Below are 27,233 nucleotides of genomic sequence, written 5' to 3'. Positions count from 1 at the left end.
TTAGAAGGTTTTCAGTGATCTGGGAATTTCGTGTTGCAGGAAATTGGGTCGCGGCGCGCGTTGCATCAAGGTTGGAAATGGACCTTTAAGCGAATGTTTGTCTTTAACCCTTTAACTCACAGAAGTGATTCGCATCTAACTTCTCCCTGCAATAGGTAATGAGAATACCCAAACATATCAAGTAGAAGTTGTTTTGATCTAACAACAACTTCTTGTCACTAATTTCAAAGGAAATATGTAGTAGCTGGAGGGAAGAATTGACTATCAGATCTTGGGAGTTAAAGGGTTAAGGGTCATAAGCAATCACCTTCAGCAATAGTGTGTAAGTGTTGACAGCCAACAAAGAGATGACACAAACAGAAAGAGAGGAAGATGGTAATACGCGGATTGCAATGATGCATTAATAGACACACTTCTTTAAACAAATGAAGAGTTGTTTATTCCTTGTAAAACACTTTTAATTACACCCCGAAACGTATCAAAGCATATTATTTAGATGTCAGTTTTACGTTAAGGATAGGTACACGAAGGATTTGGCAAGAAATATCGTTTGAAACACCTCAAGTGAAATTGGTGAACCATCAAAGTTAAGTTCGCGAACTTCGTCATCATCACACTTTTTTACCCATTCAAAAGTAACCGAAGTTTATGAAAAACGCTAGTAGGCGTGTATATCTTTTTTGGAACTCAACGACTTCTCAAAGTTTACACTTCAATTTTATATGTAAACAAAATAAACCATAAGGTAAATAATTCGACAGCTTCGAATAAATATTTCAGCTATTTGTTGAACGTATTACTTTCCATCAAAAACTGCGGCTATCTACAATGAGTTGATTTGTATTCAATGTTTTTCAACAATGGACTGAGACTTAAACAATCTAATCCACTGATACTTTAGTGAAGCGTTACATTTGGCTGTCGAACTAATCAGTTCCTTGACTGTCTCTAGACGATTCTGTTCAATGAAAGACCCGTTCATTCCTCTTTCACTATATTGTTTCATTCAAACTCTCCGTCACGATGTCTAAGTTCATGGACAAACTGTGTGACAAAGTTTCTCCCAATGGGTGACATAGTCGCTCTCATTGCGTGACTGACGTCGAACTTTTTCAAGCGGTCCGGTTGTAATTTTAAGCATGAAGTCCTCTTCCCGATCAGATCAGATGTGTTGTGGTGTTTCCAAACCAACTAAAAGGCGATACATGGAGGCAGGCATGGTCTTCATACGGATCTGAAGAGATACAAATCAGTTAGAAATTCTGATCGTCTAAAAATTCAAGACTTGATTTCATGGCACTCAGTAGAAAAGTGCTTTGACAAACAAAACCCCGTAACGTCAACAAACCTCTCCTACTGTGGTGGCCAATAGTTCCACTATATGCTGATGAGACGTGGCTACCACACTCTCGCCATTTATTTCAATAATCCTGTGTCCCACTCGAACACCGCCTCTCTCTGCTATACTTCCGCGCATTAAACTGCAAATCTAAAGAGGACAAGATAACTAAAATCAGTAACAGTAGCGCGACAAGGATAAGTTAGAATATTACTTGAAACATAAGAGTCCTGATTGACGAAACTGAGGTTTAGCATGACAAAAATTCAGCTTATATCTGAGTTGTCTTTTTTCAGAGGTACCTAAGTCTAACAACACGTTCAAGCCACAACACTTCATGTGATCGTTCCGAATATCGTCATGAAGACGTGCAGTTGAATTTTTACGAGGTGAAGTCAAGATCGTGTGTAGAGCTGCAAAGGCCGACGGGAGAAAAATGGAAAGACTATCTACACCAGGAAGTTTTCCTTCACAAGTCAAAGAAATATCGGATCAATATCAGTATCTGGGCAACTGCCCACCCATCCCTCCCCTAACCCAACAACAGTCAATTGATGACAAGTTAGGGTTAATGTTGGGTGTCTGAGTCAGTAACTACTCAAAAGCTTTAAACGCACCATACAAATTACACGTTTACATAAAACAACGATCAACCCACTTACCATTCCATTTTGCACACTGAATCCAAGCTGATATTTGGTATCCGGTCTGTTAACCACCACTTGTACAGTTGGAGGACACGACACGATTTTCATCACCACTTTCGTCTCTGGACGTATGCCCTATGACACATTAACAGTCAGCACTTGTTAAACACGAAGAAGAATACTACGGGCGAATAACTTTTACGAGCGTCTACTTTTGCTTAGAGTCAGGGTAATACTCAATTAAGGTGTCAACATTCTTTTGGAAATATTGCAAGCACTTTGTTAGTAACAGGAGAGAGGGGGAGAGGAAGAGGAAAGAGATGAATCTCAGAGGAAACGAGCGGAAAAAAGGGAGGTTTACAGGTTGCCTTCCTTGTTTTTACACTCGCATGCTTTGCTGTTTTAGCTCGTCCTCACAGACTGAATGGTTTCCACGGTACAAGCTAAGGTGCAGAGAAGCAGGAATTTATAACTATCAAAGACTACACTACACGGCTAAAATTCATTTCTGTGAATCGAAGGTAGAGCTGTTAAACAGCACTGAAAGATTAACACGTCTTAACCCTTTAACTCCCAAGATCTCATTAGTAATTCTCCTTACTGTCTTCCATACAGTTCGTGTGATGTTAGTTTGGAGAATTTGGTATTGGATCAACTAATAATCACCTAATTAAGATTTTTCCTATTCTCATCACTTGCCTGCTTGACATTGATTGATATTGTAAGGAGAAATTCTGTCTTGATCACTCATGGGAGTTAAAGGGTTAAGGGGAAAGTGATAAAAATTCCACACTGCTTGAAATACACCCATGATGTGATGTTCTTCTGGAATCTCACTCCCGTAACTAGATTTCTTAAACTCATTATTTGTTCCCAATGATCAACCTACCAGGAAACGCCAGTTTTGTCACGTGCACGTGGTTTGCACCCCTGTGGCAAAATCAACCCTACAATCTAGTCAACTGTTCCAATTTCGTTGCCTTACCTTAATAATATTTTGACATTCTAACAAAGGCAGACCGACTAAACTTGTACCATTCACTGAGAGGATCTGATCACCAACATTAAGCCTGCCAGACTTAGCCGCTGGTCCATCTTTCGCTAGATGCGCTATGATGGCACAAGGAATCATGGATCCCCAGCCTGATTCCACGATCATCACACCAAGTATTTCAGCGGGCTTCTTATTAACAATCACCTACAACAAGACAGGATTTGAAAACATAAACTTTAAAGTCTGCAGTCATCTCGAAAGATCATATTTGCGCTAATATCTTTGAGTTTCTCGTTGGCAATCCATCTAAATCCTTCCCATCTTTATTGCATTCTGATTATTTTCTTATCATTTTATCATCTCTTAGGAATTTTTATAAATTGCAACTTCCATATCTTGCGGTTTTAACTACCTCGACGCTGGTTTCGTAAGACGTAAAAAGCGAACATGAACATCATTAACTATCTCTCAAACACCGTTCATCCAGCTTACTTCTTTGGCGCTATTTTCATCGGACAACAGGGACAAGTCCTCGCCGAGTATTTTCTGTGCCTCTAACACACCGTTATACTCGGCATCTTCAATAACGTCCTCACTTAGTCCGTTTTGTCTTAAAAATTCTTGGTAAGCCACATTGAATGCCTGACCAATACTCTTGGCTATAACCTGAGCCTGCAAAGAATCAAGCCAAGTTTAGATTAGATTGAATCACTTGGGGGGTGAAGATACCTTTTGTTTTGAATTTTTGATTGAAGGCAACAAAATCGGGTAAAAAAAAAGTACGATTTGAAAGGTTTACAGTCAAGTCGCCCGAAACCTGAGTCATGTTGCCCGAAATTTTAGTTATGTCACCCGAAAAAAAAAGTCAAGTCGCCCGAAGAAACAAATACTAAAAAGATTAGAATTTCATACTGTAAATAGGCAATAACGTTGAGAAATTTTATCACGAAGGCGCTCTTAGTTTCCGACAACACCATGAAGGTTCTTAAAGCGTTGTTCGTTCCTAACAACAAAGGGAAACGTTGTTCGTTTCCAACAACAAAATTCAGCGTTGTTCGTTTGGTATGTAATCGTTTCTTACTCACGGACGTTTCGTAAGCTTGAGAAACTCTTTCTTGGTTTCTAACAATACCATGAAGACTTTGACTACACAGAAAACGATCATATGCATGTTCGGAATTGAAATATGTTTGAGTAACAATTCTAAAAGCGTGGTTCGTTTCTAACAACAAAGGGAAGCGTTCTCCGTTTCAAACAAAAAAAATGAAGCGTTGTTCGTTTGGTACGTGCTCGTTTCTTACTCACGGGCAATTGGTAAGCTTGAGAAACTCTTTCTTGTTTCTCAACATGCCATGAAGACTTTCTGTAACAACATATGCATGGATGCAGCGCAACATACAAGTTAAGTTCTGTTGTGTCTATTTGTGACTTTCTTAACAATAACAGATGAAAACACCTGGTAAACGAATGTCGATTGTCGCGTTCGACAAGTCGGTAAAAGGTAAAGCGAGTAATATACAAATAAAATTAACTTGTTGCCTTGCATAAGGTAAGTATGATATTTTTAAGATAAAAGTCTATTGTTTATGCTTATGGCTTTTTTCACAGTAATAGTCTGATAGCATCATTTCCCATAGGATCATAATAGGCAAAAATTATGTAATTGTGCTCTATTTCCTCTGGCAGTCGCATGTATATTTTGATCCGATCAAAGTACATATGAAGAGGGTAGAGCTAGCTACAATACGAATACGAACTGATCAAAATGAGCATTCATCCGTGTATTGAGTGTGATGATGAAGTTAGACCACGTCAACAAACCCTACAGTGCGACGATTACGGTCGATCATATGACCTTTCTGACCATATGATCGATTTCTGTGTAGCGACTATGATAAATATAATAAAGAGTTACCAGACAGAATCATACTCGTGCTCTGGAGACTAGAGACTAAATTTAAAAAAGCAACGTCAACACCTGTTGCTCAAATGCGTTCAATTCTTCTAATCCGAGCTCTCATTGTTACTTCTTCGTTATATAATCGCCTATTTTTGTGATTTTTCCATCTCACCGAGCTGATATTTTGGACCTTCTTCCGAATCGCAGCTAAGTTTTTCAAGTTGCGAAAAACCCAACGATTAAAATAGGGCGACAAAGCTCTCAAAACGTCTCTCTTTATAAGAAGGTTCCTTCATGAAACATCTTTGAAGATAAATTATATATTTAGGACTGACCTCTGGCGCCTGAAAAACGTGGCAAGTGATCTTGACGTTTTTGTGGTCCGTCTGCGCCGTTCCTACGCTAGCCAGGATCTGTGAAGGTTTTAAAACCTCTTTGTTGGCGCGTTCCTCGGATTGCTGACGAGCCATTAGCACAAGAACATCTCCGATATCTGCGATGAACGACACGGAGCGGAGGGAGTGGTCTAACATGACCTCCTGTTGAAGAACAAGTTAATAGAACTATTATTTTTGCATTTCTTGGGTTGGGAAACAACGCAACGATGATGGAATTCTTTTCCTTTGTGTATGCCTGTGTCATTAGTGAAGAACATCATCTTTAATCTAGTCGCTAAACAGCTCAGTGTAGAGTGCTTATGAATCAAGATAGTGCAACTCACAACAAAAATTGTCCAAGTAACACTAAGGAAATTTTCGCTGCGATTTGTTGCTGCGTCGTGCTGTTTCCTGCCCTTTTCACGGCGTACTTCAGTACTTCAGATACAGCAGTCCCATTTACCTCCACATATTAGAACAGTTATCTTCAGAGAACGAACAACAAACAAGAAACCTGTAAAATTGGGATAACTTACCTTTGTAGTGGAATTGACCACTTTAAGTCTTTCAGTAGAAATGAAAAAGTCAATATCAGTAGTTGGTTGGTCCTCACCCTCAGGAACCTAACGGACAACAAACAAAACTGGCTGAAAAAGGGGAATTGTTAAAACTTGTGTATCAACGTTACTTTTTGCAATCCGCGTCAATCTTTTCCACCTTCACTATCCGTGTTCTTAAGTGCTATATTTTTACCTACTGAGAGTTTTTCTACCTTCGCAAACGATTATTCTGAAATTCTTTTTGGTTTTGAAGAAGTCTGTACGTCGCAAAACCCTCAAAATATCAAATATAGCTCCTTTTGTTATAAGCAAATCACTCTTCATCCCTTCACACCCTAATATCAGTATGTATATTCTCCATACTGTTCGCTAAACATTTCCTAAGTTGGTGGCAAGGAGAATTTTTTTACAACAGAAAGCGTCTTTAGTGGGTATTCATTCCTTTATTCTTGTGACTTAAATGTGCGATTTTGGAAGTGATATTTCAAGGAGAAATTAGATGTTGGTCACTCTTAGGATCGAACGGTTAAAGGCGGATTTACAAGCCAGAGTACAAACTGTAATCAACTCGGCAGTGCCGCACATGGAACGACAAAGCACAAAGCCTCTTTGGTGAATTATAAATTTAAAGCTTACATAGTAACCCTGAGGAAGCGAAGGATTTCAGTAAGTCAAACCTTTATTCGTCCCACGGCTTCCTGAGCCTGTTCCATCCGAACAGCTTTGTTTGGGGCCTGGGGCGACATAATTTGCGACGAACCCAGGTACTAAAAAGAGAAGAAATGGAAGGATATAAAAGCTCAGAATTATAATTTGAAGGACGGATCAAATCCAGGTTGCATTCAGCTTGTCAGAAATGAATATGGAAGTTGTCTAAAATAGGTCATGATTATCTGTACCATCTCGAGCAAACAAAGGTGATTCATTTATGACGACTTGATTACAATCAATTCTATTTGCATATTTATGACAGGGCATCAGATGTTAAACCAATATTCAGTCGTGCTATTCACCTGATTAGAATTGCCTTCAAATATACTTTGCTGTCGAAGTGCTAATTTTTGCACATAAATTAACCCTTAAGATCTAAGTGAAGTTACAACCGTCACGGTCTTGGTTATGTCGTCTGTTAGGGCGCCCAAAACTTATTTGAGATTAAGTATTATCAAAGATGGTTCTAGCCTTTTTTTAATGTTTATTCCTATCGAATTTAACCACACAAACACATCACCGATGGTCGAATCAGCCGTGTTAAGAAACAGTAATGACTTGGTCGACATTAAATTAGGACTCATTTAAATGCAAAGTGCTAATCGATCGTGAGAAAAATAACCGTCGGTTTTCCATTCTTGAACACAACCTCTTACTCTAAAAATCATACTACTCAAACATTTGAAAGGATATGAAAGACGACAAAATTTGTTAGTTTTAAACCTTTTCATTAGGCCGTTTGTTTATAGAGTAACCTGTCAGTAGAGACAATAACGGGTCTTTCGGATGCAAATTTTCAAAATGATCGCGAATGATCAAAGCTATAGTTAAGAGACTGAGAGACCTATATTCGCAAAACCAGAGAAGCAACACTTCTCCATTGAACGAGTAAAACTGAAAACATGTTGATGTGACGCTAAAAAGCGTCAGAAAAAAGCAATTCGAAGGCTATGCCCACGAGCCTTCAGACGTTTATTTTTAAGATTGATTTGTGACTTCCGCCGTTGATTCATCCACCAAACTGATGTAAATATCAACTTCTCAACTTTAAGACTTTTTCATAACTACACTCAGCGAAATTCTTAATAAAGGTTACGCGTTGACAAAAGATGCGCGGCAAAAAAAGTCTTATCTAATAATACGCTAAAAGCTGGCAGGAGAATAAAGACAATGAATCGAATAAAATTGGAAAAACCCGCAAACTAAACAACTAATGTTGAACAACGCTTCGTGATTAATGACTGACTTACCTTGGCTGTGTACACAACTCCAAGAAGAAGATTCCTCGGATGATGTGGGCCATCCCAAGCTTAAATCAAAAAGAAAAAAACGCTGTTAATTGAATTGTTTACAGCAGTTGGAAGCGATTCAGTGAAGCGAACGTGGTTCTTCTTGCGACAGTCAATCAATTTATCACCACAATCTCTCCCCCAGTTTTGTAGAAATTAATTTAACGAGATTGCCGCGTTTGTAAAGGGGCAAAGAATTTTCGTTAGACAAAGTTGAAAGCTACTATCGAAACTCTGTACCTATTGGAAGTACATCGTGGTCCTTATGCTCGCAGAATCGGAAGAAAAGTCTGACTTCCGGAATGTTAAACTCAAACACATCGGAAACCATCTTGAAGACGTACGCCTAAGCAACTTCAGGTTTACATCTGAACCAGTCACATTTTCGCTACGAAATTGCGATCCAAGCCACAAAACTAACAAGCGCGTGCCCCACACAAACTCATTTTTTCACCGCGGAACACGAAACAGTGTTGACTTTACCCGACTCTGGTTTAGAACATTTGACAAATATGATATGGGCACCCAACGACTACAGGTGATTAAATATTTATGTCTACAATGCGTGAAAAATACACACAGAAACGATAAACGAGCGGAGAACGAAAACGAAATGTTTACGGTTGCATTGGCGAAACTAGAGACTGATGGTCGAGTATTTCTCAAAGTTTAATCCATTTCAAAGTACCAACATCCGATATAAAAAATTTCCTCAAATGACAGTTAACAAGAAAAGCTCTTTAAAGGTGCTTGTCTTCATACACGCAGCTGTCTTGGCGCGAAACGGGTTGTCTCTTTCAATCTCTCTCGTTTACACTTCTCATTGTATTTCGCACCCAACGTTCTCGACTATTTATCGCATTTTGACAAGCCAGCACGATCCGACCGAAAAATCGATTTCACTGCAGGGACGCAATTTAATCAGACAAAAACCGTTAAGAGGTAAATGGATTTGGAGATTTCTTTTTTAATGCATCATAACTATAAACAAAGATTGTTTTGGGAGTGAAACATGAAATCGAGCTATTTCAAGCACTTGAAACTCTAAACTTATCTCTAGGTAGTAAAAAAGAGGAAAACGATTTAAATTCGCCTCCTTTCAAACCGCAAAATTGCAATAAACATGACTAAAAATAACCAATTTGTTCTCGAATGCATTTTCTTTTTCAATCAAAATCATTTTCACCTACAGAGTCCACTTGCCTTATTTCATTAAAGGTAAATAAAAGCAAAATCGCTTTTGTTTGTGACAAGCTGACAACGTTAATGGAAATAATGCTAAACAAGATATTTGTTTGGGCCAAATTTGGATTTGCAGTCTCGAATAAAGAACTACAGTAGCTTGCAAACATGCCCTCATAATCGATACTTTGACACAAGCGTTTCTTCGGGCGCGGGAAAGTATTAAATGAGGCCTTGAGCGACTCGTCTCAAATCTTCCCGCGAGCGAAGAAACGCACGTCCTGCAGCGTCAATAATAGGGACATTCTTTTGCATATAAAGAGTACTTCGGTGGGGTACACACTCGTTAGCAACCACACAGCTCTTCTAACTTACTTAAACCCTTTCCATTTAAAAATCCTTTAAGCAAAATTACTTTATTCATAGTCTTTCTACCGTAGACATAGAAATATCGGCAAAATTAAGAATTAAAATTTTGACAACAATTATGAAGCCATCCACTCAAAAATACACACTTTACAGAAACGATGGCTCCAAAAGTGTGGAGCGCTAATTCGTTCTTGCTCCTTTGCTCCCAGACCTCCGTCTCAAAACGAGGCCTGGTTCCAAACCGTGCACAACAAGGATAGACAGATGAAAAAGTAACGGGGATTGAAGAGGGAAGAACTATTAGCAAAATTTTCAAATAAGTGTCGAAAGTAATCTGCGGTTGCTTAGGTGTTGCTCGATTGGTTCAAAACAGGCGCTTCTCTCTCCACCAATCAGATTCCAAACTTAAAACCAATCGCGATTTGGTGTCTCGCCTTTTCCCGCGCTTTAGGCAGTATGACTGTTTTTACTTGTTGTTATTCTTCCTTCCAATTAGCTGTCGTATTACTTTACTTTTGTTTTATTTAACTCAATCGTAATGCGCTCTAAGATGACAAATTTGTCTTGTAAAAAACAGAAAAAAAAATTTGTACCGCCGGCGTCTGCTGGCTGGTCAAGTCAGCGAAAAAGTAACCGACGTAGCGAAATTTGAAAATCTGCAGTTCCCAGCGTTTAAAGACCTTTCCCAAAACAAAGGAGAAAATCAAAATTTTGTAAAAAAACACATTTTTGTAAGCAAGCCGTACCTTAAAACGACTTTTTCGATCAATAATATGGGACATGCTTACGTATTCAGACATTATTACTGGAACATTAGTATCACATCCGAGCTCATAATAATGATCACATGCCGAGTTCGTTGTCGGCTAATAAATTATCTCATTTTTCCCTTGTTGTCGAGCGAAAAGCGAAAAATAGTGATTCAAGTTTGGAAATTTTCGTTCTACTTTTAATAATGTCATAAGAGTAACAAAAATTAAGCCTCAAAATGACCCCTTCCCCCCCCCAAAAAAAAGTATGTCGATTAGACTTCATTAAAGAATTCAGACATTTAATTCGCTCATCATTGAAAACACTTCCAGTCATAAAATATTCAGTGCGCTACATAAATTTGCTCGTAGCTCAATGCGAATCGCGGGTCTTAGTAGCTTAGAGAGATTATAAACTGTAATCGGCAGTAGTCACAGAGTGTGAAAAAAGAAGTGATCACTCGCCTTAAAACTGAGTAAGTTTAACTAATAAAAAAAAGCGAATGCAAAATTAACAGGATGACAAATGTTTGGTAAGTGTTAACCGGGATGTTTTGTTTCTCGCCAAACGTTTATTCACAGTCGTTTCTCAACCAAATACGATTAGCCATATTTCGATGGAATCTCAAGTTCTACTGTGAATTCCTCACATATTCAGCGTGCCTAGCTCTGAACAAGGTGATTGAATTTCACTTGCTCCACTATCTCTTTTTGGTAAATCACTCGGCGAGAAAATAGAGATATTTTCAATTATCTGTCAGCACAAACTCGACGATGTAAAAGTAAACACTAAATAAAGACACATCACAAACTTACCTGGATTTCGCTCTCGGGCCTTGTTTGCCGCAGCCTACGAATAAAAATTAGGAAAGTAGGTTAAAATATCCAAACAACCTGTACCGCGAGCAATACGGAATATTATGACCCGGAAGGTAAATAACTCATATTTTACGTACAAAACCATGGCACTCTTCGAGAAGGCAGGTTTCGTGGAGATACGGCATGAAGTTTCCAGTTTGGAAGTGCGAACTGAAAAAAATACCGATTTGCTTAACGGCTCGGTAAAACTCGTTTGGCCATCGCCAAGAACAGAAAAGAGGAAATTCGAGCCAAAATGGTCCGCTTCGAAACTTTCTTCCACAAGATCCGAAAGTTATTCTTACTGTTGACCGACTTGATTTGTATCCATCACAGCGGTGGTTTAGCGCTCAATTATTTATCCCATTGATTCGCAATAAAACCACATTCTTCTAGTCAAAATAGCCCCGCAATTCAGTTTACAAACGCAGTAACAATGAAATCCATCCCTTAGAATAACAATTTCATCCGTGTCAAAAGGAGAAGGGAAAATGTTGAGTCCCGGGCCGATCGATCCAGAGCGCTTTTTCATTCGAGTCTTGTGATAAAAAACGAAACGAAGAAATAAAAAGAGACGACAGATGTTTCAAGGAATATTGTGGTCACAAGATAACTAGCTTGCTTTTAGGAATAAGTAAAGATCATTACAGAAACAGGAATTTAAATCCTTTAATCACGCTTAAATTGACGGAAACAGCAACCGAAGGCAAATATGCATTTGTACTTGACAAAGCGCAATTACTTTTAAGGACATGTGAGCGACCGATAAACAGGCTTTGAGAAATGAAACACTTTCATGGGATAGGATCTTTCAACCGTGATAGCTAACTTTTCTTCTTTTTTTATGAGTTCCACGAGAAGCAAATGAGAAACAAATTTTCCACAAGTTTTTGCAACAGATTTTCTCCGCTTCTTCCCAAGAGCATCATCATTTGTAATCATCTCTCAATGAAATTTTTCCCCGAGGAGATCATCAAGCCTCAAAGAAAAAATTTTTGTTGAGCGAGAGCAAATTGCTATTGAGAACATAATCTCTTTTCTGCACGCGATGTAACCTCTAATCAAGATCCTTTATGATAAAGATAAAATGGAACGATACTCAGGAGTTATAAGTAGATATTTTGAGTCTACTAAAGACAGACTTCAATGTTACCATCCACATCACCTATACTAACCAAGAAAGAAAAACGCCATCTGCAATATCACGTTTTCTAAAAGCCGCCCCTCGTTTGTCCCCAACCCCTTCCCGCCTCCACCACTCACCCTCTCCTTGCCTCACCCACTTTCCCACGTATTATGATTTGCCCCTGTACTCCAAGATCTTTTTCCAATCCATGCGAAAAACATCAAGAAATACAAGAGAAGCTTCAAGATTAGGGGATGAAAGCGGAATAAAACGGAGAAAGCGTCAGACGCTAGTCACTGGAAACAAACGACTTCACGAGAACAGCCGCGCTCTTAGCAAGAAATACGATGATAAATAATTTAACCAGATAGAAGGATTTCAAACTCAACTAAACGGCGGCGTCAAAAGAAAAAAAATTAAAAAAACAAAACAAAACAAAATGAAGCACACATGAGAGACTGTTCAACATTTATGAAATAAATGAATAAAGCCGTCTATAAAATACAGACATGTGAGCAGTTTACGATGAAGATTTGTCAGGAATATAATCTCTTATGAAGAAAGTGTATCGAGACGGGAAAAATGTATGCCAGCACTTAGTTCAAAATCTGACGCATGGAAGTAACTTACAGATGAGTCAAAGAAAGGTCCCGGCAAGCGGAAGGTTTGAAGCGGTGGAAGAGGGAGAGTTCGGGAATCATCACAGTCCTGCTGCCCCCGGCGTTGGGTCACGGCCTGCTTACAGCTCTTTACATACTCATGCCAAGTCATCTTAAAACAACCAGCAAATACAGACACAACGTGGAGAGCCAAGGAAAAGAGAAAATAAAGACACAGTTAGATTGAAGTTAAGTTTGTCTTCCAGTTTTCACTTTTGTCGACTATTTCTCTCAATCCTTGCAAGACAAAGATGAGATGAAGTCTAAGGTTCAAGTTGGAGAAAGTCAAGAAAGTTACTGTAAAGGGAGGAAGAATTCAGTGAGGTCTTGCTTTTGAGTACAAGACAACTGTAACAGTACGGTGTAGGAAAAACGTGATAAGAAAACTGTAAGTGTAGGTTAGAACTGTGCTGAAGTACCATATGTAACACAGAACCTTCAGTCAACATAGAAGCGAGTATTTCTTTGAGTGTGTTGTGATAATGCGGGGGTAAATACGAAGACGGAGTAGAAGGCAAAAAAAGGAAAAAGCTCACACCACAAAAATTGAGATTTTAATTGCGATTTGGACATTTTAGCTTCTTTGGAGGTCTGAAATCGCAACTTCAGAATTGCAAGTTCGTCCACGGCCTAAATTGGTTTACTCAGTGATGTCTTAAATTTTTTTTAAAAGGTAACGTTTTCAGTAAGGACGTCTTATGTTCGTGTTGTCACGAGTGAGGGTCAAAGAAATAAAATCTGAGTTGCCATGAGGAATCGAGCCCTACACCGTCGGATTCCGAGTCCCGATGTTTCACCATTGAACTATACCGAACTCCATGACAAGCAACGCCATTTTTAGGGTCACACGTGAAAAGCGTTATGCATATTGCTAGGATCAGCAATTCAGACAGCAAATAGGATAAGACAGTGAAAATTGAGCTTGGTTAAATGAAAAAAAAAAAAAGAAAGATATTCTAGAAGTTACGCGGACTGAGATGAGAACAGAATCTAACTGCTCCATACCTTCTCTGCAGCACAATATTCACAAGTCTCCTCGTGTTCCGAGTCACTCTCTCCTGCTGGTTCCGAATACTCGATGTTACGTGACGCTAGTCCCACCGCAAAAGTTCCCGTTTTCTTTACCTCTGCTGCCCTGTTCGTGCGTTCGTCGTCATCTGTTGACGATCCAGTGTATGAAAGCTGCAGAGATTGACGCTTATCCTTCCTCCGAGAGCTGTAAGGAACACCACCTGGGATGACCTCGCTCATCGGTCTCGTTTGTCTTCTGTTCGGTTTGCTGCCAACGAATCCCACGTCAGGCAGATCGGCAGGATCCTCTTCCCGCTTGTGACGACTCTTGTGTCCTGAAACTAAAAGCACATCATAACATAACTGACCCAAGGTGAAAAACAAGCAGCCGAAGTCAAACGTAAGAAGGGCACTGAGTTTGTTCCACGTACTATCTATAGTCTCTTTCGTAGCCGCCGTTTCAGAGGGTCAGGCAACATGCTCCATAACCCAACCATACCTTGTTAGCCAGGACGCATTGCTTTCAGGATAGACCTAATCCTTTTTTACGCTTTTTTCAACGGACGGCAGGCAACGATACACGCACGACGGACGAGTCACGCTCCTCCTCTCGCTTCCACCTCGCGCTGCTCCTCGCCTACTTTAGGGAAAGGAACCAAATTTATTGATCGCGACTTCCCTTCACCGGCGTTTAATAATTGTTAAATATCATACAATTATTTACTCACAAACTTTCCTGCCAGCCAAGCTTCCTGACTCGTATTCCTTTAACAAGGAAGCCTTTTGTGCAATGAGTTTATGGATCTCATCATCTCTGCAAAGCCAGACGTGTTTGCTTCGATCATGGGTGTGGCCACTGTGCTTGTGAGTGCCACGTTCTCTAGGAACATGGTCCCTATTACCATGATCCCTAGCATCATGCTCTCTGATACCATGGTCTCTAGCAACGTTCTCCCTGCTACCATGGTCCCTTGCAATGCGCTCCCTACTACCATGGCCCCTGGCAGTGTGATCCTTAGTAACATTGTCCCTCAAACTGTGGTCCTTAGCAACATGGTCCCTCGCAAGATGACCCCTGAGACCATGTTCCCTGGGGCTTTGATCGTGGTGACCAGAATGAAAGGAAAGTTTTTCTTGTGAACTCGAAAGGTGACCATTACTCGTCGGTCTTCCTCTCGGTTTGGATTTCGATTCACCTGGATTTTTAACCGGTGCATCGCTCCGTTTCTTCCTTTCACGACTGATTTCCTCTTCCTGATCAGATTCATCGGGCTTACTCACAGTCCTTTTAGATTTGTTTTTTCTCACCTCTGCTTTTTCTGAGGACTTTTCTCTTTCCCCGCGCGTAGTTGTAGTGGTCGAACTAGATTTCTGTTTCTTGGAAGATACAGATTCAGACGAAGTTGTTTTCTGTGGTTTTTTCCTTGTTAACGAGTCCGATGTTGAGTCACTGTCACTTTTCCGCGGTTTCTTCGCTTCCTTTCTTGGTTGATTAGCAGCTACATGCACCTCGTCTGTCTGGTTATGTGAACGAGAATCAGCGCGAAAATCACTGACTGGCCTTGTTTTCTTCTTCTCTTTTGTTGGCTGATTTCTCCGCTGCACATCCGCACCAATAGGCAATGACGAAACTGAGGCAGACTTAACATTCCCAGCTTTAGAAATTCCTTCCCTTTCCATGGCGGATGTTTTAGTTACTTTTGAGCTTTCTTTAAAACCCTTCTTAAGTTTTTCAGTCTGTTGCTTATTCGTTTCCTCTAGATTCTTATCTGCAGCTTTCAGTTTTCCTTTCTTCGGCTTTGCTGCATTGTCAACTGGCTTTGAAGAGACTACAGTTTTTGATTTATCTTTGACCACCAAATCCTTGACAACTTTCTTTTCAACTTTCACGTGTTCATTATTACCTGGATTATCTTTTGTTACCTTTCTAGGATATTTTCCAGACTCAGGTTTTAAATCTTTAGTTTCCAAATCTTTTGAACTACCAAGTGCACGTTCCTTATCGTCTTCAAGAATTTTCTTTTCTCTTACTCCTTTATCAACCTTTTTCTTTGAATCAGCTTTCTGTTCAGTTCTGACAACCTTCATACCTTCTGCTTCACTCTTTAGAGTGTCCAGAAAAGTCTTTTTCAATTTGTCAACCTCTTGAACTTCTTTATTCACCTTTGAAGTCCTTTTAACAGTTTTGTGTTCAGGAACATCAAAATCTTCTACATCCCATTCCAATTCATTGTCGTCTTCAATGGGAACAAATTCTTGTGACTCGTCACTATCGTGATCGCTATCATCATGACGCGCCTCTTCTTCTCTAAAAGTATGTGAAACATTGTGGTCATGATCAGATTTTACAGTACCTTTCTCATCAAATTCACCGCCAACTGTATCTCCAGTTTCACCTTCATCCTCGCTTTCCTCTTTTTCGTCTTCGTGCGATTCCTCGACTGGGACTAAAGAGCTGCTAACCTCATCAGCAATAGACGCGACATTTTCGTTTTCTATTGTATCCAAAACTGCTTCATGATCACTCTCTTTATCATCCTCAACATCGTCATCAGGGTCGTCAGACTGATCCTGCTTTGGAATCTGCGTCTCAACTTCTCGAGATGAATCAGACAGTTCACCTTCCTCTGAATTTTCAGATTCAGGTGTGACAGGCCTAGGAGACTGCGGCACTACCTCAACATCTTCTTCTTCCTTCTTGTCGTCATTATCACCATCGTCAGCATTACCATCATTACTGATAGGTTGTTCCTCCTCCTCTTCGTCATCGTCATCTTCATCAAACTTACCACCAGGCTGCTCATCGTCATTATCATTCGCATCTTCAGCTGGTGAATCATGAGCATAACCTCCAACAGAATCCACATCAGCACTTTCGGCAGCTTCTACAGCAGGGCTTCTGGAATCATTTTCTTCTCCTTCATCTTCACTATCAAGAGGTGGAGGCACTTCTCTTTCACTATCACTGTCAGAGTCATCAGAACTCTTCACGCCTCTCCTTTCTCTGGGTACAGGGGCTCTCCTGGAGCTCAAATCCTCCCTGCTACCACTGTCAGGTGAGGTAACCAGCTCATCTCCATTATCTGTGTTCTCAGCGTTATCATCGCTGTGCAATGGAGGGGGGCCGTCAATACCGTCAACATCACTACCCTCATCGTCATCCTCATCACTATCCAATGGGGGAGGACCCTGGTTTCCTTCATTCTCACTATCACTTTCGCTTGATGTTTCTGGATTGTCATACTGTATCTCTTCTCTGGTGTGTGCCACAACCTCAGTGTCACTGCTCTCAGAAATGGCATCACCATCTTGAATATCAATAAAGCCAGCATCTTCCGATGGCTCAAAGATATCTGCAAAAGAAAGATAAACATTAAATGTACGTAGAGAATAACTAAATTCTGCTCATCTATTTCAGAAGCAATTCGCTCTGACGAAGGGCTAACGCATAAAACGTCAGCTTTGAAACTCTTTACTGTAAGCAATTTATGTTATCAACTCAGTTGATAATACCGTATTACCCTGTTATACTCTGCCACCGACGCAGTACCAGTTTCTCTAGAAACTTACCCCCTTTATTTTCAGAAGCAGTTGCCTTATGTTGGTACAAAAGTCATCTGCTTAGTCTATTCTTCTATCACAGTGCTTGGATTACCAGTGTTACTCACTACACACAGTGTTCATTACATGATAATTTCCCTCTTAACAACCCTTCAACTTCAAAGTGCCTCATTTCAAATCCAATATCTCATCAATGAAATTTCTAGGCGTAAATTTAAACAGAAAATTCTACATCAAAAAGCACAATAATGAACCCTTTTTTACTTACCATATTCTAACACTGATTTACCTCCACAACTGCAGAAATATCTTATAGGCATTGAATTTTTTAATATCTCTTGATTAAATGAGATAGAACTCATAACTATGTTGCTATTAAAACTACCTTGTACCAATAAATTTACTTTACATCTCTAAGTACCTTTCATCTACATATACAGCACTATATTGAACTGACCACTAATAGTTGAGATATTGATCAGAAAATTACCCTTAAGGCAATTAAATATATTAGCAGTTTTATTTGGCATGACTTACAATATCTGGAGTAATAAATTCTGATAAGCCATCTCTCTCGTAGCATTTAACGAGAGTTTTCTATGAACATAAAATAATCAATAAGTTTGGGTACTTTTAAATTGTCACTCAGGTTGGTAGTCACCAAAACATACGATTGGCACATGCAATATCAAATTTAATACTTTAAAAAACTACGCTTTGATTTAGTAAAAGTTGTACAGACGAGAGCAAGGAAATACAACTGCAAGCAAATGGAACTGTCAAAATATACATGTCAAAAAGGCAACAAGTAATTCACTCTAAAGAAGAGAAATAGGGGATGCCCTTAACAGACATCAAAATAAAAGCAATTACATAGAAATCAATCTCGTATGCAATTTGGTGAGATCAATTAAATAAGGAAATAATATCAATACATTTTCATGGAAAATGATTCTTTTTGCTCCACTATCAGCCTGAAAATAAATATTTTGGGTAAGTTAATTACATAACATAACGAGACTAGAAGCCAAATGAATTCTATTGCTTGTGTACTTGATTTACAATCAGTAGTTGTAAAATGAGAGTTCTAGGACAAGGCAAAACCAAGGATAAAAAGTTGTCCGGTTTAAACCCAGAAATTGAGAAGCTTTTTCCCATTATACCAGAAAGAAGAATTTATTTTAACTATGCTTGCCATTTTATTTATCTTCAACATTATTTTGGAGAATCGACAACAAGTATTCATCGTGAAACTTTTGATGAAGCTTATCCTCTTAATCACTGAGATAGAATATGAATACAGTCGCAATGATTGCGCAGACTTCTGCTTACTTAATTGCATTCATTGAAAGTCGGCTGAACATTTCAGGAATGTGAGATGTTTATCTTCTTCTGAGTACACTACGAGACGAACAATAAGTAGCACCGAAACACAGTGTGATTACCTGCTAATATTCCGTAACATTCGAAGCGATTCAAAGAAATCGTCACTAAGCGTTGAACGACCGAAGATGTTCCGAAACAAACAAAAGCCAAGAGCGAGGAATATCGGGTAAATCTCGGCAGACTTTGTCGTGAACGAAGAGGTCGTTCGTATTCTATTGTTACCCTCACTCACTCAACAGGACAACATTATGGCTTCGCCTCCATAGGAGGCAGCAGCCATGAAAATTGTGGGTGAGAAAAATTAAAATTATTTGTAAATGACTCTTAAGGAATCAAATATGACGTTGAAAATCGTGAGAGTTTTATCGCACAAAAAGAATTATTTGAGTGGATGCGTCAGCAGGTGATTTCAAATTTACTTTCTCGCATAACATATCATACGTTTTAGATTTTACAAGATTTATCTGAAGTTAATTTCACCTATTTTTGTTTATCTTTATAATTAATCGGATTCAGAATATGATACGCAAACCATTACTGTTCAGTTTCTTCACGTTTTTCCTTCTTTAAATATGGGTTGCGTCCTCCTTTGTTGACGTTTCTTCTTTAATTCCTCTTTTAAAGTCCTTATTTCATCACCTCTTTTTATCTCCATTTCCAATCTCCTTCGGAATCTCTCCATTTTTAAAATTTTCTCGTTCTCTCCCAATACGATCATGTAATTATCCAAATCTCTCTCCGTCTGAGTGATAGCTTTTCTATCAAGGTTATATATTGCTTGATTAATATCAAAATGGAAACTCTACTTGCTCTTGTAATCGTCGTTTTATTCCGAGAAGATTAGCCAGATCATTGTCACGAATAATCTTCTTATTCCTCGGGTTATGCATTTCCAAACCTCCATTCTACCGGAGTATTCATTTGAACCATACCTCCTTCGCTCTTCAATGTTTCTTGAAGTGCTAAACCAAGGCTATTGAGTGAATAGTTACTTTCAGGAATTTTTTTACTCCTGCTTTGATCTGGTAATCGAATATAGAGATTTCTCCAGAACGACTTAAGTTGTGCCAAGAGTTATATTGAGAACAACTCACCAGTTTGTTATGTGAAATTTATAGAGAGGTTCTCGGAAGCGAACCGTGTGATCACTCGAATCTGTTGTTAAGGTTAATACAACCATTTTTAATTGTTTGATACAGTTAAAACATTTACGACGAAGCGAATAAAATTGCAGAGAACCTACTTCAAAGCACGATATCCAAATGCAGACTTTAATAAGTTCAGTGCGCAAGTGTCGTTCGATGATAAAAGACAGGCAACAGATGGAGTTTACTTCAGTCGATCAGATGGAGTTCAGTGGAGCGTCACAGGATCAGACATAAGATATTAGGATGATGATAAGAAGAAGGCACTTGAAATTGAAGGTTTTCCCCTTGAACTCACTCTGAATCGAAGAGGAAAGAAGCAGGCGCCGGCAGTTCAATTTTTATGGCTACTGTCACCTATGGAGGCAAAGCCATAATGTTGTCCTGTTGAGTGGGTGAGGGTAGCAATAGAATACGAACGACCTCTTCGTCTCTGGCACGTAATTGAAAAAAGACTTTTTTCCTTACAGAAATATCTTAATAGGCTTGATCTGCACATCGTGGAAACTTTGAAGAAAAATTTTATTTATTTGAAAAGTAATCATTCTACTATTTCAATCAGCGACAAATTAATGCTCAAAAAAAGCCGCTATATTTGCGAAGCGAGCAAGCTCCAAAATACGATACGTTGACTTCAACAGGGTGACGCCATTCGATGAAATGATGGAATGGCGGAATATTAACAACACGGAATGCCTTTTTGTATGAAACAAAAGTCTAGCAAAAATGAAATTACAATGAAATTAGAAAACGATCTATCATTAACAGGCAAATCAAAATTAAAAGAAGGCAAGTTTAATCATTATTAGAGCCTAGGGATAGACCGACTGAGGAACAGTGAGGTTCATGAGCTAACCCCTATAAGTTATCATTATTATTACTTTTGTTATCATCATCAATTGTTATTATTAGTATGATTGTTTGTTACCATTTAGTGGTTGAGTGTCGCTATATTCTTGAACCATCTTTCTCTTGTGGAACAGGGCTTTTATAACTGTGTGGGATGCGACAGTTTCTCTTGAAAGTTTAGGATTCAGGGCCCCTTATGAATTGAATGAAGGGGTTTTTCCTCCTCAAGGACCAACAACAACAAATTTATCTCTGTATCGACCTTTGTCGACAACTGAGTTTAGTACTTAAGCATTTTTACCATATTCAGGAAACTTTCCTCCAAGTTGTAAGTTTGCCATAGTTATTCTTGTTTGTTTAAGTGAATCACGATCAAGACGTTTTAGCAGTTTCCGGTGCTTTCCCTCCCTCCCTATTCATTGTTGCCATTTCATATTGATCACCTGAGGGACCGGAAGTTGAATTGTACTAAGGATTATAGGTAAAGTGTCCTGTTATATTTCCACCATCTTCATCATATCCATCATTTGTATTTCCTTCTTTGTCTAACATAGGATCAGTATCAACAAAATCTCTTAAAATGGAAGTCAGCGAAAAAAACCAAACCAATTTTTGAAAAAAAGACGTCAAACGCCCTCAAGGTAGACCGTATAATTCATCGAGTAACATTTAACCCTTTGGGGCTTCTCCAAGGTTTTATGATGATGTAGTACTTGTGCCGGGATTTCTTTCACTCATCTTTAACTCGGCAGTTAGTGGTGAATCAAACAATTTCCTCGTGAACAATGCATTAAGAGCACTTGTTACTCGACTAACAGTTAAATTCGCAGGAGAAATCGTTCAGGACACTGATGGCTATGATCTTTTCAAGCTCTATGAAGACCTCTTCTTGACTGAGAGTGAGAGGGAGAGCATCATGTTCCGAGAAGGTAGTCAATCTGAAGATCTTTCGAAGATCAGATGCAAAGCTGGGAACAATTATAGGATGATTCGCAAGGATCATGGAGTCTTCTTCCCAAGAGCTCTTTTTGATGAGCCTCTTTTTGAGCTCAGGCTTGCACCTGCCAGCAATGCTGTGATGGGATCTGACGAGACACAGCTCACCTATGAATTGACTAACATCCAGCTTGAGTATAAAGAAATGCACGGTCAAGAACTCGCTGATGACGCCTTGCCTAACTACACAAATAGAAAGAGATTCTGGTACGAGCATGCCACTCACCTCAAGGAAATCTAAATAGATAGGGGAACTGCCACAATAATCAATGAAACAGTTAATACCTCAAGGAGGTCAATGAGGGAACTTCTTCTTCAATTCTACAAGCTATACACAGCAGGAGCAAGAAATAGTGAGAAGACATTCTATCCTGATATAACTGAGGTAAAGGTGATTGTGAATAGAATCCCAAATAAGATTTGTATTAAAGAAATGAGGACAAGAGGTATGTGAGAGGAGGTCTTCAGAAGATTTGGAAAGGAAAACAGTGCAATGAATGCAACAGACTTCTATGCTGCAGATAGATTCAGTCTTTTCATTGATCTCAGGAGTATGAAAAACAACAATCTTCACTGCTCAGGATTGACATTGGTGAATATGAAAGAAGGAATTCAGCTCGTAAATAACAGGAAAGTATCAGATTCAGGTAATGTGAAATGCTACATCTTTATCCTCTCAGATGCTCTGCTCAACATCATCAACCAAGAGCTTGAGAGTGTGACCTATCAATGAAACTGCCATACTTTTCTCACTTACAAAAACACTCTTTTGATAAAAGAGAAAATCAAGGCACACCATGAATTCTTTATAAAAGATCCAATATTGATGGTGAGCCTGTTGTACCATTGAATTTATCAAAATTCGTCCTGATACTGAAGATTGACATGTTAATATGTTATAATTTTTTCAACAAAAAAAAAAAAAAAATGACATGAGATTTCTGAGCTTGTCTCTGTAGTAGTAGTTATAAAATAAGAGTTCTGGGAGAAGTTAAAGGGTAAGTATGAAAAGGTGGTCTGGCTTGACGTGGACAAAATTATCCTTGGTTTTGACTTGTCCTAGAACTCTCATTTTACAACTACTCATTCAAAGAAGGTTTAACACCAATGTGTTCAATTAGCCTTAATTAACATATGCATGATGCATAAAAATTGATGAAGGAATGTGTTAGAAACCAGTCACTGCAGGAGACTTTCTTTTTGCAGGGAAAAGTTGTTAACATAGTTCTAATTCTAAGCAATTAAAGTTGTTTGATCTACTGAAAAGCCTGGAGGGCAAAATAAAGCTAAATGTAACCCTCACATATGTCCTCTGGTAAGAAACAAGAAAGCATGATAGCATTACTTGTTTTCTTTAATTACGTAATGTACTGTCTCGACAATATTCAATACTCTGAAATACAAAAAAGGCGTATTATCCTTTCAAGAGCATCCAAATTGAGCTTATAATGGAGTTACATGAGAAAAAATTCAGATTAGATTGAACACCTGTTAAATTAGCCTCACCCTAAAATATGCCAACTAGAAAAAGTTTTAATATACCTTGCCACTGAACTAGAAAATGCTGAAGTAAATCTTGGCAAATGTTTGGTCAACTTTCAGTTAATATTTTTCTCTGATATTTAAATGATGCAACATTACCTATAAGTTTTATCAGACCCTGAGGTAAAACAAGAGAGCATGAAAGCATTACTTATTTCCTTTAATAATGTAATGCACTGTCTCTACAATATTCAATACTCTGAAATACAAAAACGCATATCACAATCAATTTCAGAACTGCATGGAAGTCTGTAGGTAACAACAGGCTGTGTTGGAAAATAACATCCACTTCATTTTTTAATTGAAATTGAAAATCCCACCTGATTAGACTTTCAGAATGAATCTTTTTGCACAAATTATAATTCTGTTCATATATTCACCATATTGACAAGTGCAAATCATCTCAATTACAAAGCAGCAACAAATTGATTCAAGGCTCTCTAGAAAATCCCAAGACGTCACCTAAATCATGTATTTTGATGCCTCTTGATTTGAATTTTTCATCTATAAAATATTACCAGTAATATAAAAGGATATTGGAAGTCATGCTTAAGTTTCTACACCAGTAAAAATACTTGAAACAAATCCTAAAAAAATTGGATTTTTCCTTCCAAATTTCAAACAGTTTTCTTTAATGAACAATGAGCAAGATAAATAAAATTCTGAAGTTGCAAAGTTGAATTCTAAATGACTAATTTTCTTAAAATTAACAATACCTTTTATTTGCTCATGTACAAAAGGAACATAGGTAGTTGATAAATCCATGTATTTCATTTACATAAACTGACTAATAGGTTATTTAATAAAGGACATCAATTTAAAATAAATGATCCAAATTACAACTCTGTACATCAAAATAATTTTTTTTCAATTTGTTTGACTTTGAAGACCCAAGTACATAACTATTACAAAAACATAACCTTTGCATTACAAAATTACTATAATTTCAAGAGCATCCAAAATTGAGCTTAAAATGTAATTATATGTCTAAGAAAGTGTAGGTTAGATTGAACCCCTGTTAAAGTTGCCTGTTCCCATAATCTGCTAACTAGACAAAGTGCTAACATACCTTGCCACTGAACTAGAAAATGCTGAGCAAATCTATAGTCCACTTCCATTTAATACTTTTCATTAATATTTTGTTAATGCAACATCACCTATTGGTTTTATCTGACCTTGAAGTTAAGATTTCTTTTTTGTAGAATGTTGTAAAAACAAAGCTGATTACAAGTACGGTAATATCAAAGACTGATAAGAATGAAAAAAAAAGGTGATGCAAATTTCATTAGGACCCAAACAGAATACTGATAACAGTAAAAGAAAATACACATAACTATCCCCAACAAGCAAGTAAAAAGTCACTTTATGTAACCAAATACAAAGCTCTGATCTCAGAGGAACCACAAAATGCCTGAGAGCTTCTGTCTAAAAAGGGGAGTTCAGCGAGTATAAGCTTTCAAAAAGCAGTTAAGAAAGTCACCCAAAGCCACTGATTGACTAACATCTGATTTCTCCTTACAATATTACCCCTGAATCACACATCAAGGTCAGGAGAATAAAGGAAATTATCACTAACTAAAGAGGATCTTGATTGTTAAAACAAATTCTCCTTGTTAGCACCTTGAGAAATGTATAGAGAACAGTATGGAGAGTATGAGTTCTGATTTTATGCTGTAGAGCTCCAGCATTGGAAGCCATAAGCTTGAGAGCAGACTTACCTTTTTTTACATATTAATAATTTTATAATGCAACTTAATTTGTTACCTGAGTACTCCATGACCAGATCCTTGTGATCTGCAGATAAATCCACAGGCACATCATCCAACTGGGGTTCTGTGCTTCCTCCAGATATCACCACAGCACGACCAGGTTTACTAACTCCTCTTTTTTTGAGCCTCCCTTTCTCACTGATGGTATGTTTCCCTACATTTTAATAAAAGTAAATTAAACATTTAGGTCAAATGTGAAATTTTTAAGAATATGGTTTTTCTGTTTGAGTTCAAGATCCAAAAGCAGGCAAATTAGGAGAAAACAAAGTGCTTGAGAAGTGATAGAACAGGATTTTTCATTGGCAAATGCTGTAGCAGAAGAGAAGTTAAAAGGAAACCTCTGCTGGTAGAAAAATATTTATAAAACATAGAAACAATCTTAAAAGTTAACATTTCTGGGCCTAAGTGAGATTAAGTATTTAGTGTAAGAAAAGAGTGGAACAAGATATAGGCTCCTTTAAAACTGGAATTTTGAGCATTCTGCAGTGTTGGGTCTCACTTCACGGTTCCCACTACTGTCTACATGATCCCTGGAAACAAAAGAGCTACTGCGTGATGATAACAGTGGCAAAGGTATTACTGACAATAAACAATGCAAAATGACATCTACTGGGAAGTGCTTGTGGTTACTATAGGTAGTTTTTTGGCTCTTGTTTTTCTTTATAACTCACATGAACAACCCAATGGCAATGTGTGAGTACATGTACTTTGGTTCATGTGCAATTTATACTTTCTAAAATACAAACTTTACAATCATGGTATTCTCAGGTAAATGATCCACAGCAAAAATTGGCTCATAAGTCAGAGATCTGCTTTTACTTATGCTTTCCTATATCCAAGTATTTTGTAAACATATTGTTATTGTGAAAATAATTTTAAATGAAAAGTAAATAAAAGGGTTAGTTTTGCCCATAATAATGACTAGTATTTTGAAAGACACTTCACCTTTGAGTTTACCTGATACTAGAATATTCTTATGTAAAAACTGGTTCCTTATGAAAACACCATCTTGATCAGCTTTATTAGTATATGAGGTTTCTCACAGAGAAGTTAAAGATAAACTTCCCTCAAATTGACTTCCAAAATCTCAAATTAGGCTTTCACTGCCTTTCTAAAGTGCTGTTCTTTCTTTGTGTGGTGACTAGAATGACAGCATATGACAACTTCCTAATCACAAGACTTAGACAAATGAAAAATTGATCTTTATCTCCAAAAAAAACAAATCACACACTTATAATAAGATTTTTCTTTGTATGTCTCAAAACAGAGTCAAGTTACAAAGACACTCACAAGCAAATAGGGTAATCAAGGATGATAACATTATGAGATGGTCAAGTAAATATTATCAATTTTCTTAAGGTAAATTCAACTTAGTTTGGTATAGTTTTAGTGAAAATTCACTGCAAAATTTTATTACATGGAATTCCTCTTAGTATGCTTCAGGCTGTTAATCAAACAAAAATAACGAGACGATTCCTACAGAAAATGGAGTGGGCGTGTGGTTAGTGATAGTTACGAGATTTTAAACATAAATTTTAGATTGTCTCATAAAATAACAAAATTAAAAGCTAAGCGTTGTGGTGTCGCCATACCACGGATTAAAAATTAAATCAGAGCGAAACATGGCTGTTTTATCTTCAAGCAATCGTTCTTGCTTCTTCAACGAATTGTACAGGAAAAAGCAGTATTTCTATGCGAAGTTTTATTCGTTGACATCTTAGGCATCTTCCGGTGTGCACAAGTACCACGCCGTCGTAGACTTTGTATTTAAGTACCATTTCTCCTCTTACAATTTGTCGCAGCAAGAAGGAAAACCTTCCTAAGGGGGTATCAATTTAATGGTGTCCGATTACACAAAAGAAAATATCTCCTCTCCCACTGAAAAAAAGGACATTACTCGATCAATCAAATATTAGTCGCTTTCCCAAAATCAGCGGCTTTTAATTCACAGGGTGCGACGGTCTCACATCTAATAGATTTCACCGCCTCGAGCGGTAAATTTATGAACAGTAGAGAGACTTTGTCTCTAGAATAGCCGTTATTTAATACGATAGGAAACAGTAACGTAATTTTTACCTTTTCTTTTCTCTTTTGAATGCTCTGTACCGACATTCTTTTGCTCAGAAATTGTCAATTCTTGGCCGTCGGAATCCGAATCCGCCATTTGGAAAAAGTTAACTTGACAGTATACGTTCCAGACCTCCTCGACCTTTA

General features: G+C 38.1%; 1 protein-coding gene across 2 annotated transcripts; it reads right to left on the bottom strand.

Annotated features, from left to right (window-relative positions):
* Nucleotides 1-422: 422 nt before the first annotated feature.
* LOC131786707 (dentin sialophosphoprotein) lies at nt 423-27,216 on the bottom strand. 2 transcript variants are annotated; one of them, XM_066166130.1, is made up of 15 exons: nt 27,096-27,216; nt 25,015-25,173; nt 14,500-17,124; nt 13,766-14,112; nt 12,732-12,872; nt 10,934-10,967; nt 7,779-7,837; nt 6,495-6,584; nt 5,794-5,880; nt 5,216-5,419; nt 3,473-3,652; nt 2,972-3,184; nt 2,002-2,121; nt 1,349-1,489; nt 423-1,234 (listed from the first exon to the last, which is right to left on the bottom strand). In XM_066166130.1, the coding sequence occupies exons 1-15, from the start codon at nt 27,181-27,183 to the stop codon at nt 1,163-1,165; spliced, it is 4,560 nt and encodes a 1,519-aa protein (XP_066022227.1). In that variant the 5' UTR covers nt 27,184-27,216; the 3' UTR covers nt 423-1,162. The 2 variants fall into 2 exon arrangements, with proteins under 2 accessions (XP_066022227.1, XP_058959761.2); XM_059103778.2 differs by lacking the exon at nt 12,732-12,872.
* Nucleotides 27,217-27,233: the final 17 nt, after the last annotated feature.

This window comes from Pocillopora verrucosa, chromosome 4 (assembly GCF_036669915.1).
Source record: "Pocillopora verrucosa isolate sample1 chromosome 4, ASM3666991v2, whole genome shotgun sequence".
In the NCBI taxonomy this organism is placed as follows: Eukaryota; Metazoa; Cnidaria; class Anthozoa; order Scleractinia; family Pocilloporidae; genus Pocillopora; species Pocillopora verrucosa.
This window is presented reverse-complemented; position numbering and strand designations above follow the sequence as displayed.

Bases quoted from the DNA above. Each gene is read 5' to 3' on its own strand.
- LOC131786707 (XM_066166130.1), bottom strand. From the start codon at position 27,183: ATGGCGGATTCGGATTCCGACGGCCAAGAATTGACAATTTCTGAGCAA. The intron at 10,968-12,731 runs GTAAGTTACTTC...TTTTATTCGTAG, and splicing joins GACCTTTCTTTGACTCATCT to GCTGCGGCAAACAAGGCCCG. The intron at 1,235-1,348 runs GTTTGTTGACGT...GTATCTCTTCAG, and splicing joins TGGCCACCACAGTAGGAGAG to ATCCGTATGAAGACCATGCC.